This window comes from Microtus pennsylvanicus, chromosome 20 (genome assembly GCF_037038515.1).
Source record: "Microtus pennsylvanicus isolate mMicPen1 chromosome 20, mMicPen1.hap1, whole genome shotgun sequence".
NCBI lineage: Eukaryota > Metazoa > Chordata > Mammalia > Rodentia > Cricetidae > Microtus > Microtus pennsylvanicus.
In genome coordinates, this window is record NC_134598.1 from 38,916,808 (window position 1) to 38,931,411 (window position 14,604).

Sequence of the window (14,604 nt, forward strand, 5' to 3'; positions counted from 1 at the left end):
TGCATGTACTGTTCAAACTGGCTTCAACTAAAAGGGATTGTTCTTGGCTCAAGTCTGAGGAAGAGTGTAGACTCACTCTTGAGTAACATCACCGGGTCACTGTCTCTCTTGGCTGTGGTTTCCTTTGCTTTGGCTTTGGTTTTGGCAGGTCATTCACCCAGAGAGACAGAGAGCCACCAACAGCTCCAGGCATCCACCCTACCAGCTCAGCATCTCTGGACGTCCACCCCAGCAGCTCAGTAGCCCCTGAAAACGCATGCCCCTGCTAACCAAGAGCTCTAGAAAAAGTCTTGTGAGAAAATCCTGTTGTCTCACCTTGAGTCCAAGCTGACAGCCCAATAGACCAGGGCTGGTCATATGTTGTCAGCTGCACACACTGCCCAGACAATGAGGTAGAGAGGGGTCATTGTGGTGGAAAATTATCTAGGTACTGATGGAGACGATTAGCAGTGGTTTGCTGCCACCATCTTGATCTCTTGGAATACAAGAACCTTAAGTTCTTTGTGGAAACAGAAGCAACAGAATACAGAGCAACAGAAATGTGTTACCGAGACTAGTGCACATGACCATGGAGAAGTCCCATAATATGCCATCTATGAGCTGAAGAACCAGTGATGGGGTTCAATGAGTGTGGAGTTCTGAGAAGCAGGGGAGCCAATGGTGTCATTCTCAGGCCGAGGCCCAAGACTGAGAGACCATTGAGGTAAATCCTAGAGTGTGAAACTGTCACAACTAAGAGCTTTGATGACAGAGGACAGGAGTGCAGAAGACAGTCTCAGCTTGGCCTTTTGTGCTCTTAGCTTGGGCTCTGTGTGGATAGGATGGTGCCTGTCCAGATTAGTGAGATCCCATCTTCTTTCCTCAATCGACCAGCAAGATTCCTGCTGACACCTAGAGATGATGCTTAGTACTATCTGGGTATAGGCCCTGCTGACATATATAACAACCATGCCCCCTGGGCAAAATGCCTATTGGCGTCTCCAATAGGACATCTAAATGCCTCTGAAAGGAAATACCACAAGTCAAGAGTGCAGCTAGGGCTTGTCATGGTCCCACATGCATAAGGAAGATTTCATTGCTTTCTACCTGCAGGTCACAGTGTAAATCAAGCTGTAGCTTCCTGGTAAATGAGTACTTATTAGACAAGGTTTGTATCAAGCTTGCTAGACTGACACTCCACCACTGCCTCTGACAGTGTGTCTCCACTACAAGGTCCAAGAAACCTCTGGGCAAAGAAGAAGCAAGGACATGACTTCAGGGACAGGAATATGGTAAACTAGGAGGCAGGACAGCAGTTCCATGGCTATTCCCATTGACAGAGTGAACATAATGGGGTCGTCTGTAGAACAGGGAAGAGTCTCTTTACCTACCCACACAGAGCCACTTTATAATCACCATTCCTACCCTGCAAGTAGTTTATTACCATGATCACCTAAAAACAACAGCCACCCACATACACTCTCTTCTTTCCTTTTCACCTCTTGCAGCCGACCTTACTCTGGGATCATTTTTCTTTGTGCATTTCCCTTAGCGAGGATCTGCTCTTCGGTTTTTATTCATTCAGCATTCACGTAAGCTGTTCCCCTCAAGGTGGAATGAAAGGCTGGCACCTCATTTTCTTCACTACTCTGAAGGCATCCTCACCACGGCTCTTTCAAAGCTATCACTCTGTTATTACAATTTAAAAAAAATTACTTCCCTAATTCTGTTTACTCTCAAGAATTTTTTTTTAAATCTTTCTAAAGCTGCACGGACATGTTGGTTTAGAATTCTTTTTCCTAATCCTGCCTCAACTGTAGTGAGCTTCTGGCTTGGCACTGTGCTGGAGGTACCATTCCTTGCACACTCCTGCCTCTGCTTCATTCTTTTGTTCTTTTGCTTTCCTTCTGACCCTATGAGTAGACGAGCGTTATAGCACATGATGAAATCTAGCCTATATATGCACTCCTACTGCCCTTCGCTCTCTCTGTCTCCTTCAGGACAATTTATTTAATTCCATGAATGCTTCCTCAACTGTGTCTAATATGCTGTTAAACACAACACATCCAAACATTTTGGCAATTATAGTTTTCCATTTCTAGAAGTTCTATTTTTTTAAGAGCTGTTTATTTAAACTCTTTAATATAGTATGTTTTGGTCATATTGTTTTTTTCCTCCCCCAACTCCTTCCAGATCCTCCCTCCCTAACCAACTTTGTATTTTTTTTCTTTTAAAAGATAAAACCAATCCAAAACAAATTTTAAAAGCACACATAAAAGGACACAGTAATAACAATTAAAACCAAACCAATCAAACAAACAAAAACATAGAGTCCATTTTGTGTTGGCCAACTATTCCTTAGTATGCAGCCTGACCAGTGGTGTGGTTGCACTTAGTGTCACTCCACTGAAGAAAACAGATTTTTCCTCTCCCAGCAACTATCAATTGCAATATCTTTTTTTTTTTTACTAGGTGTAGGACTTTGTGTCCACTTCCCCTTCTCTGTTTTAAGGCTGGCTACTTAAAATAGAAACCATACCCTGACTTTTGGTTTAATCTTTATTTATTAATTGATTGATTGCGTTTTCAAGACAGGGTTTCTCTGTAGCTTTGGAGCCTGTCCTGGAACTAGCTCTTGTAGACCAGGCTGGCCTCGAACTCACAGAGATCCGCCTGCCCTTGCCTCCCAAGTGCTGGGATTAAAGATGTGTGCCACCATCACCTAGCTCATACCCTGACTTTAATGAGGCCAAGAACCTGAAGTTAGATAGGCCATGGATCCTAGGGGAAAATCTACTATAATCATTCTGCTAAATGAATAGCAATAAAATGACTCTTAATGACATAGTGCTACATCTATAAACCAGTGCACTGCTGTACCCTCATCAGAGAATCTTTTTTTTTTGCTGTAGAGGTAATTAACACAGAAAAATCACACGTAGAAAGGACAACATGTAGAGAATGAGGGCCTTTGGCACAGTCAGCCCTAAGTGGGGTGTATGATATCCCTTCCCTCAAGGAGTGGAGATCTGTATTAAAGAGGAGGCAGACGACTTCAAGGAAACAGCCCTTGCTATAGACAAGAGGGGCTGATGCGGATATTCACCCACGTAGAAGATCTGAACAAATTCAAGCTAGAATGCTTAGTTTTTATAGTTTCCTGTTTTCTGCCAATATTTTCCAACTTGATTTTCTTTTCCTCTTGACAATTACCACTTTCTTTTTTTACTAATCTGTGTCTGGCAGCTGCAATGGCTAGTCTCTCTGAAGTCTAGCTTCTGTGGTCTACTACTCCTGTTTCTGCTATTTCCTGACACTAATGCTATTTAATTTTGACCATGTGCTAGCTATTGAATAAAGAATTCTCCAAAGCATAGCATGAAAGTATGGTGGTTTTTTGTTTGTTTGTTTGTTTGTTTGAAGATAGGGTTTCTATGGCTGTCCTGGAACTAGTCCTTATAGACCAAGCTGACCAGGAACTCACAAATATCTGCCTGCCTCTACCTCCTGAGTTGTGGGATAAAAGGCGTGTGCCATCACCACCTGGCCGAAAGTGTGTTCTTTTATAAAGAACTTATACTTCTGGCGTGCTTGACATGAACTGGCATCAAGTTTAATGTCCAAGCTTCCTAGGCCTCAATTCAATCTGTGAGGGCTCAGGTACTCTGGCTTCCTGTTCACCTTGAAGTTGGAGTCTGTTGGGATCTCAGTTCATTACTCTCCAAGACAGTGGGGCTGAGGGTTGACTTCTTTTTCCCTTTCCCTCCTTAGCCTATCAAAGCCAGTTTCTAATCTGGGCACCAGCACATAGTCAGCCTAAAGACACAGTGGCTTTTGTCCTTGTGGTCGTTGCTTTTTCCATCACTGTGACAGAGTACCGGACTGAAGCCACTTAAGAGAGGCAAAGCAGATTTTGGATCACAGTTTCAGAGAGGTTTCAGGCCATCACTGTGGGGAAGGTAAGACCTAGTGGCTTGTGGGAGCACAGGGAAGCAATCTTCACACTGTAGCTGGTCAGGAAATGGAAAGAGCTGAGTAGAGCTGGGTAGAACTAGATATAACTTAAGGCCCACCGTGGTGACCTGTTTCCTCCAGCTTGGCCCCACATCCCAAAGATTCTGCTAAACAAATGACATTCAAATGATAATTCTTATTTATCTTTCTGGGCCTCCCTTGTTTCATTATAATCTCTCCCTGGTAATCCCCATTGTCACGCCAACTCTCTGAAGGCTTCTAACATTACAATTGTTGGAAACTAGTTTTTAGTGGTGGCCTACTGGAAACAGGAAGTCACACAATACCTTCCCTGCACTAAGGAAACACGCAATAAATGATTGCATTAGCCAATCGTTTCGCTTCCCTCAACCATGCTCCATTGCTTGTCTGTATTTACCTGCAAGGCTGTTTTTAACTTGCAGAATTCTCATACCCTCTCCCCAGCCCAAGAATAACACCTGTACTATTGTTTGACAAGATGCTACACATATGCTACCTTTCCCCCAGATGGTTGTTTTCCCTTTTTTTTTTCCCAGACCTGAGTATCATAACTTCCTCATTTAGACCCCCACACATTGGCCTGTGCATCTCTTTCCCAGTGCCTAGCCACATTGGGTTGCATTTATGTGATTCTTATCTCTCTGGTGGAGATGTATTTGTCATTTCTGACTTCCGAAGAATCCCCTCACTTCCTGTCCAGATGAGCACACATCCTACACAGCTTTCTGGAGAATCTGATACGCAGGGTTTCACTCTGAATGCTCTGTCTGCTGTGACCCTGAGATGGAGTATGTTCCGTGGATAGGCTGCTCTCCCACGTACCACTTCGTGGAAACTGGCAGCCTCTGGCTGTGGTGTTGCTCTCTCCACACGTGTGTGAGAAACAGAGTAGTACAATAGGAACCAAATACAGGCAGAACGGGGTCACAGCTCCACAACCAGAACCCATGCCTTCACCCCAAGCCTTCCTCCTGGGCATCACCGTTCCTTCTCATGCGTTTGTGCCGTTAATCATTTCTGCTACAGGGGCACCTGGGACTCTGTGGAAATCATTTGGTGCAGGGATGTATGCGAGGCACCTGAAAGTGGCCACAGACGGGGCAGGGAGAGGGGTGTGTGAAGGTGTCTCTGTGAGGTTTCTTATAAACACTTTTCAGATGGCTTCTGTGGCTCAGGTTTGCTTACCTCACGATTTTGGTGCCATTTCTCACAACTTGCATGTCCACCATGCAGCCTCCGGTAACATACGCAGCCAGGTTCAGCTCAGAGAACTCTGCCTGGAGGAGAAAGCAAAACAAACAAACAAACAAACAAAAACGAGACATCAAACACTACCAGGGTAGGATGCTTGTGTTTACTGTACATTTCTATTATTATGCAGTGCACAGTCAGGTTCATCTCAAACTTAGCAATGGAACTTTTATCTCTCTTTGAAAGAGGAAGTCGAGAGGCAGGTGACGTGCTCAGGACCACATGATGAGCACATCAGTTAGAAGCCATGAGTTTCTGATTCAAAGGCCCACTGTCATAACCACAACTCGCTTCTGCCTCCCTGGAAGCAGCCACTCTCAGTCTGACTAGAAGATGCCACTGTTAACAGGCTGATTTCCCTAGAGCAGTCAGTTTTGTGCTATGCTCTTTGTCAGCCCCATGCTGCTGATTCCATGGCTCAGGTAACAGGACTCCTTGAAATTGTCTGCCCAATATCCCTCTCTTAGCAATGGCCTCCTCCCTCATCCCACACGTGTAGCTACAGTGGAAGCAATATGGCTATGTCATTTTGATCACCTTTGATGGGCGGGCATCTAATACAATGTGAGGGAATGACAGACTCCTATCTGAGATGTTAAAACTACTGAGCAAGATATGGTGCTTTGAAAAAAATGGGCCCCAAAGGGAGTGGCACTTTTAGGAGGTGTGGTCTTGTTGGAGGAAGTGTGTCACTGTAGAGGAGGGCTTTGAGGTCTCATGTTCAAGCCATGCCCAGTGAGACAGACCACTTCCTGTTTGCCTGAACATCAAGATGTCGGAATCTCAGCTCCATTTCCAGCACCAAGTCTGCCTTCATGCCATTACGTTGCACCATGATGATAATGAACTAAATTCTGAAAATGTAAGCCACCCTGAATTAAATGTTTTTTCCTTTATAAGAGCAGCCATGTTCATAGTGTCTCTTCACAGCAATAGAAACCCTAGCTAAGACACAAGACATGAAGTTTGTTTCTAGGGGGTTGTATCTCTTTGTTTTCTGTTTTGTTTCTTGGCATAGGGTTGTATAAAAATGAATACAGGCTGACCTCAAACTCACTTCACAGCAGAAAATGACTCTGAACTTCTGATCCTCCTATGTCCACCTCCTAAGTGCTGAAATTACAGATATGCACCACAATGACTTTGTTTAGTGCTGTGGATGGAACCGGGGACTTTGTGCATGCTAGGCTAGCACTCTGCCAAGTGAGCTACATCCCCAGCCCATAGGTAGTTTATATCTTTAATGTACAAGCCTGGGTGCTACTTGGGATCATATTTATTACTAGCTGTGTTAGGGAAGCGTGGGAAACCAGAATGTAAGAAACTGAAGAACAGGAGGAAGAGTGGGGGGAGGAGGATGAGACAAGGAAGAAGGAAAGATATATCACAATCACCAGGAGAGGGTGAGGGGGACAGAAGCAGGAGATGGAGAACTCTCTTGATAGTCCCGTCTGGTGTGTACTTTTGTGCTTCCTCTTCTGTTTAAGGCATTAGTGAAATTGCATTGCGTTTAACCAGAGTTCTGTGGAATAATGCGTATCTTTGGCTACACTGTATGCTCCCTGGAGATAGAGACATGCTGCTATGACTACCTCTATCATATGTCTAGAATGCTGTAATGACGATTCCCCTACTGGGTGTTTTAAATGGCAGGAACTTACTCTACAGATTTGGGCTAAAAGTTCAAAATCAAGGTGCTGGTTCAACTGGTTTCTTTTGAAGGCTTGTTAAGGGTGGGTCTACTCTAGGCTTCCTCTCTTGAAGAGCACCATTTCCCCTGAATCTCTTCTCAGTGTTTGTCCCTATATCTAAATCTCCCCTTTTATAAGGACATCAACCATATAGCTTCTCACTCTAATGACCTTATTTTTGATTGATGGCCTCTTTAAAGGTTCTCTTTCCAAGTAAGGTCACATTCTGAGGTACTGTATGTTAGATTTTAAACTATAATTTTTAAAAAGTTTAACTGTATTTATCTGTTCTTTAAGAATGTCAGATATGGGGCTGAATGGATGATTTAGTAGTTAGAGTGTTATTGCTTTTGCAGAGGACCCAAGTTTGATTCTAAGAGTCCACATCAGGTGGCTGCAACTCCAGCTCCAGGGGATCCCATGCCATAGACTCACACATATACTCATAACAGTCACTGGAGCATGGATAACCAACCATGAGGCACACTCCTGTTTGTCCCTTAGCAGCCATCAATGGCCAATAGCTCTCATCTGAGTGTAGTCCTCATGAATACCTCCACCATCCATAATGTAATGGTGATTGGCCTGATCTTGTGTAGATCGTGTGTAGGCAGCCCCAGCTGCTGTGAGCTCATGAGTGCAATGGCCCTATCACGTACAGAAATAGTATCACTGTTAAAATCTTTCTACCTCCTTCCTATGATGTTCATCTTAGGGGAGTGTGATATAGAGATGCCCCATTTGAATCTGAGCACTAAACAGCCACATTCGTTTGGAATTTGACTATGAGTCTCTGTGTTAACTGATGTCCACTGTAATAAGGGACATATCTAATGAGGGGTGATAGCTGCATTAATCTATGAATATAAAATTCATATATTAATTTTATTAATTAAAAAAAGCAGATTGATGCTGTTTTCATTGAGAAGTACAACAAAAGTAGGGTTCCCTCTAGGGTATATGATCTTTCCAGCCATTGGGTTCCTGGTCAGACTTACAGTATCAGGTATAAGTTCCTTTCTGTGGAGTGACCTTAAATCCAAACCGAAGGCAGCTGGTTACCCAGATAGTATTCATGCCACTATGGCATCAATGGGCACATCTTACCAGCAGTTTGTTATTGAAGCTCACAGAATCCACAACTAGGTAAGACTTCTGGTGACCTCTCTCTCTCCTTCAATAGCCTGTAGAGCACCTCTGGCATGGTGAAAGATATTTAGCAGGGAGGAAGCTTCTATCTTGGTATCACCTTTATTTCTTTTGTTCTGTGACAAAACTGTGTACGGTCTTCAGCGCTGGGTTCTTAACATCAAGCTCATTGGGGTGACCAAGAGTAACGGGAATTGTCTCTATTGTTTGTGGGGGTCTACTGGGTACCCCCGATGAACAGGAGGTACCCCACACCTGGCACTGTTCTCTTGTGAGCCCATGAGTTTTGGTGATAGTGTCATCATTTAAAAGTAATAATACCAAAGTGTCTTGTTCACAGGAACAGCCAAAAGCCTTTCTTTGGATGTAATGAACCAGCCTAACTGTTCTCATATTCATTGCTCAATATGTGCAAGGTTTTGGTATAAGCATTTCACACACATAAATCTATGTAACCCTGGTCCAGGGAAGGAAGTGAAGGAAGTCAGAGATTAGCTATATGCAGGTATCACACAATGGGCAGCAAAGTCCAAGATTTAACCCTAGGCAGTGTTCTCTAGGGATTGTACAATAGACAATTTACACTCTATTGCCTCTCCCTGAAGTTGCATGAGGCCACATTAATGCTCAGAGATTGTAGGGGTTATAGTGTTTTGAATAAGAATGTCCCTCACAGGCACAGATATTTGAACTCTTGGTCCTGGTTGGTAGCACTGTTTGGGGGAGGATGAGGAGGCATAGACTTGCTGAAGGTAGTGTGTCACTGAGGGTGGGCTTTGAGAGTTTACAGCCTCACATCACGTCCAGTTTTCTCTCTCTGCTTCATGCTTTCAGCTGAGGATGTGAGCTTTCAGTCTCTTGCTCTGTCTGCCATCCCTGCCTACTGCCACGCCTTCTCTTCATCATAGGGAACTCCTACTCTGGAGCAGTAAGCCAAAATAAACTGGTTCTATATGCCACTTTTGGTTGTGGTGTTTTAGCACAGCAAAAGTAAGTAATATATGGACCTTAAACAGTGTTTAAAGAGAACGAGGTTTTAGTGAGGGAAAATATCACTTTGTAAAGATCTAAACGTATCACCCTGCAGCTATTTATGAGGAACTATGACAAAGGGCCTGACTCTCTCTCCAGATGGTATTAAGGGAAATCAAGAACACTTACGTTTCTTGCTCTAATTAATAACCTCATTATGTTGTGGCAAGGTGAAAAGAAAAGATCGTTGCTAATGAGCCCACGTTGGTAAACTGCAGTAATAACCTAGCTATTATGTCTGATGCCTTCCAAATTCAGCTCCAGATTGCTCAAAAATACTTAATTGGCAACATCAAGGAGAGTTTAAAAAAAAGCTAGTGCATGTGTGTGGCAGGGAAAGAAGTTAAAAGGAAGTTGCAAAACAAGAGAGCTGGTTATTAGATATGTGAAGAAAAGCAATGAACCGAGAGAGGTACAGATCCAGGAGTTGTCTTGCTGCCCAAAGGGAAAAAGAAATTCCTGGATATAAAAACTATTCAGGCTTTGATAGAAAAGTTAAAAGTAAGGTTCATCCCTTCACGTGCTCCCAATGGTTCATAGATTCAGTGGATGCTGAGGTGGGCCAACTCATAGCCCCGGTTCCAGGCCTGGGGGGTAGCTGGGTTAGTCAGCTCGCTAACTTTCCCTCATCAGCACCACCTGGACGAGCTCTCCAGAACTGCCTGGGCTAGCTCACCCAATGCACCTAACACAAGGAGCAGGGCCAGTTCTTATGCTCTTAGGCTCCCAGATCCAGGCCATCCTCACTCATATTACTAGGGCTAGCTCTACTGTTTTGGCCTGGCAAGGTGAAGGATCCTCTCTCCTGATTGCTACAGGGAGCATAAGAGGGGGATGGGCAGAGTCAGTTCTTCTGTTCCCATGGCCTATGGCTGGCTCACCTGCCACCCCAGCAACAGGGTCAGCTCTAGTGTACTGCCCAGAGTACAGAGGCCTGATCTCCTGTGTGTCTCCATGACACAGGACAACAGCAGGATATCCATGAGGAGCCCTAGTGAAAGCCCAGTAACATTGGTGTAGCAGACACTAGAGACCTCAAGTCAGACTAATGACTCATGTCAATGAATGCTTGCAAGTAAACACGAATGGACTAAAGGGTAGCTGTGTATCTCAATGGGCCATACTTCAGCTTCCATGACAAGATTCTTCTTGTTGTTTTTATTTTGTTTCTTTCTTTCTTTTGTCTGGACATTGGGTTTTGTTTTAAATTTTGTTTTAATTTGGTGGGAGGTTTCAAGGGCAGAAGGCAGATTCGAGGAGAAGGATAAGTGGGATTGGAATGCATGATGTGAAATTCACAAAGAATCAATAACAGTTGGAAGAAAGAAGAAAGAAAGGAAGGAAGAAGAAAGAAAGAAAGAAAGAAAGAAAGAAAGAAAGAAAGAAAGAAAGAAAGAAAGAAAGAAAGAAAGAAAAGTTAGACATTGGTCTTGTACAGATTTTCATGTCTAGACTTATTTCCCAGTCATGTATTATAAACAATTGGAGAAGGTGAATGCCTGCATCACAAGGCAACAAGATTCTGTTATAGCACACACATAGAGAGTTTAGGAAGCAAATAAAAAGGGAATTCCTCTGTATTTAACTTTCTAAAGCATCAACAGCAATGAGAATGCACACAGAGGTACCCAAGCACCTCTCCATCAAAATGCTGGTACTGTTGTAGGATCTAAGACAGTGGTCACCTTAGAAGAATATGTTTTCATAGAGACTGCAGTGGACCAGATGCTATTTCCCAGATAATATACCAAGTCCTAATCCCTGGTACATTAGGGAGCCCTTTTAGGAAATAGATTTTTTTTCCCAAATGTAATTAATGTGACTATTTGAAGAAATCATCTTGGATTTAGGTGAACCTGAATTCTAGTGACAAACACTGAGACAATCAAATAGAAGGTAGAAGTCACGTGAAGAACAAGATGAACACCAGAATGATGAAGCCACGGGCAAAAATGGCCAGGAGAGCCTAGTAGGTGGAGGGTGTCAAGGAAGATTGTCCCCAAAGCTGAGGGCGTGGGAGGGCCTGCTGAAATCTGAAGAAGACTATTTAACATCTAGATCTACAAGCTATGTTCTTTTAAGTCTTTTAAGTTTGTGTTACTTTTCCATGGCAACCCTAGGAGACAAATAAAATAACTGAGAAATGAATATGATTTCAGCATAGCAGGCAAAGCCAGAGGAGACCTCCAGAGGTCAATGTGGTCAGTAGGCTGCTCTATCATCTCCACAAGAACTCGTGCATAGAAACATGCACAGTCTCTTTCTCCCTTTCTCTCTGTAATATAGCAATTACACATTTTGCAAATTTTAAGAGCAACTTAAAATTTCTGAACTAATTAACATTTTAATTTCATTTTTTTCTTCAGTTGTCTTTTATGTGATAAAAAAATGCTACACTTGAGGCCTTGTGGTACAGATTCATGTATACTCAAGCCACATGTGTATATAAGCTACCCAATGTATTAGCCAATGGGTTTCATTAAGTCCCCTTTAAATATCAGCTTTAACACTTGTGAAATGGAGATAATATAAATAATATCTACCTGTAAGATTTTGTGATGGTTCAAATTTCTGAGACAATTAGCATGTGGCTGAGACACGGGGCTTCTGTGAATAGCTGCAGTTAGAATTATCTCCAAGTATTTCGTTGTCTTAGTAATTTGAATCGAAGGCATCCAGAATGGTAGAACTGCTGGGTGTGGTGATGCATATCCTTAATCTCAGCACACAGGAGGTAGAGGCAGACAGAACCTTGGGTCTGAGGTCAGCCTGGTCTACAGAGCAATTTCTAGGACAGCCAGGGCAACACTGAGAAACCTTTTCTCAAAAACCAAAACCAAATGGTAGAACTAGAAAAGCAGTAATATCTTCAAGCATTTGTGCAACAGGAGATGTAAAATACAGAGAATGTGTCATGGTTCGCCTTCACTGTCAACTTGACTGAATTTTGAATCCCCAAGAAGACAAACTTCTGGATGAGTCTTTGGGGTTATTTCTAGAGAGCTGTGACAGAGGATGGAAGACCTACCCTGAATGGGGTGGAACCATCCCATTGGTTAGAGTCCTGGACTAAGCTGATTGGAGAAAATGAGTTTCGGGGCTGGCTTTCTCTTTTCTGCCTCCTGATCCTTCCAGACATGAGCAAAGAGCCTTGTGCTTCTGCTCTTACTGCCAAGGGCTCCTCCTTTCACCATGCCTTCCCACCATGATGAACTATGCCTTTGTGTCATAAACAAAAAATAAAACTCTTCCCTTTCATTACTTGCTTTTAGTCAGGTATTTGGCTAAGCAATGGGGAAAGCAACTAACAACAGACTTTGGCTCATGACTACAATAAACTAATCAAGACTCTTATTTATAGTCCCATCTTAGCCAAGGAGAACAGACAAAAGACATTTCAGTTTTCAGTCATCCTACAGTAGGTATTTCAGGACTGGGGTTCCTGCAGAAGTGATGCTATTATCCCTATAATCACCCAAGATCACTGCTTGGAGAGAGTTTCCTGGCTATAAAGCAGCAAAGGAGGACTCACACTGAGTTCAGCCATCACATCAAGACTGAAGCTCAGGAGAGCCACTGTGGATAGAATTTTCAGGCAGTATATAGGAAAATATGGAGCTACATAGAAAAAGAACTCCATAAGGAGGGATCTGGAGGTCTGTGGCCAAGCGCTGGTCTGACCCTGCATAAAAGGAAATACACAAGGCTGGGGGATTAGGAAATGGGATAACACATCAAATATCAGTAGGCTCAACAGCCTGCAGAACCCACACAAGCCTAGGAACTGGTTGTATGCTTGATGGTTACAGTATAAAGACCTTGTGATACCAATCTTATTCTCAAGACTTAGTTGTAGGGCTGAGTCACTCCTGGACTAGCCTACTTTGGTGCTAGGATAATGAACACTATGTCTCTAGCTTACATCTCTTTCATGATTAGAAGCACTGGATACTTTTCTTGGTGAAAATTAGAACTTCAGATACACAATTTGGTGAAGTATCCAATCCAATCTTAGCCACATTTGTATTTCAGTTTGTAACTATTATTAATTTGTCATAGATATGTTAAAATATTCTAGTGTGAAAATTTTGAAAATCAACAAATTATAAAAATATATTCTATATAAACATATCATTGATGTATTTATCTGTATTTACGTTCTTTTATTCTATGTTGCATCTTTTAACCTTCTGATTTTTAAATGTAAAACATATACACACATATATATGCATAGTGTAATTTAATGATTTTTTATAGTTAGCTTTTTCATTATTGTTAGTGCAAACTTTTGTATATCTGAAGATTATAAAGACATCCTGTAACATTTCTTACTAGAAGCTCTAGTTTTATATGTCATATTTAATCCTGTGAGCCACATAAAATTAACTTTTGTTATGATACAAAGGCTCAAGTTCTGACTTTTCCATTTGGTTAAGCAACATTTTGCCACCATTTGCTGAAATGCTCATTTTTTTGTTTTATTCTCTTAATAGAATCACATTTGTACCAATGTCAAACACTAAATTATTTCATTTGTGGTACTCTAACTTTCTTTTTGTGGCTGTATGGCACATGAAATTCAGACCACTAAGTGCTCTACCATTGAACTATATCTTGATATCCTTTTAGTTTTGAGACAAGGTCTCACCAAGTAGCCCAGCCGGGTCTTAAGCTCACTAGGTAGACCAAGGACTGGCCTTATATCTGTGGTCCTCTGACCTCAGCCTCTCACGGGTCTGGGGCCACAAGCTTATGCCAGTAGTCCCTAAATTCTCGGTTCTAATCTGTGATGTGTGCTATCCTGAAGTCTGTTTCAAGTTGTCTCTGTTACTGTCGCTTTGGAGGGAGTCTTGACAGTGACCAATTGTATAAGAAGAAAGCCACCCAAACAGAAAAAAATACCAAGACAATATAGGGTGACCACTCTGTCTCTTTAATCTATAGACTTCTTACATGCCCACTCTGTACTACACCAGGCCACCAGTTGACCTCAAACGTTCTGTCTTGAGAACATTGGTCAGACGGTTCCCCAGTGATATGGCTGATGACTGGACATGCTTGGCTTTGTATCTGCCTATTGATGCAGCTAACTCTCTCAAAGATCTGCATCTTTCAAAGGTTCAATGGACATCAAGAACTCCTCTTCAGCATCAGCCATGTGAAATCAATCCTTAGCAATGGAATGTGGTCTCTAAATGTTAGGGGAGGTGAACAGGTGAGGAAGCAAGTTCATCCCTTACTGAGTCATCACCTCAACTGAGGATAAGTATGTGTGTATCATCTACTACTGCCATGCTCACACATCCTGGAAGAAATTCTTGGCTTTATACATGAAGTTTCAAGCTTCACCCCAGTTCCAAACATTATCATTTTAGCTTCCTTTCTGCCTTACTGCAAACGTAAGCCAATGTTCTTGTGAATAATGAAGTTATGTTTTGTCTATTTCTTGCTACTTAGGGCACATAAAAAAATCTGTTTCCTTTATTTTCTTAAGGTTTATTTTAAA

At 42.4% G+C, this 14,604-nt stretch overlaps 1 protein-coding gene across 5 annotated transcripts in view; it reads right to left on the minus strand.

The window, feature by feature from the left end:
• The window catches only part of Syn3 (synapsin III), a 382,057-nt gene that overhangs the window by 288,376 nt on the left and 79,077 nt on the right, over positions 1-14,604 (minus strand). For all 5 annotated transcript variants that reach the window (XR_012908665.1, XM_075954797.1, XM_075954798.1 and 2 more), the window contains exon 4: positions 5,161-5,252. Coding sequence is in view for 4 of the 5 variants with exons in the window: in XM_075954797.1 (XP_075810912.1) it covers positions 5,161-5,252 (92 nt within the window). In the remaining variant the exon portion in view is untranslated. The remainder of the gene's footprint in view (positions 1-5,160; positions 5,253-14,604) is intronic.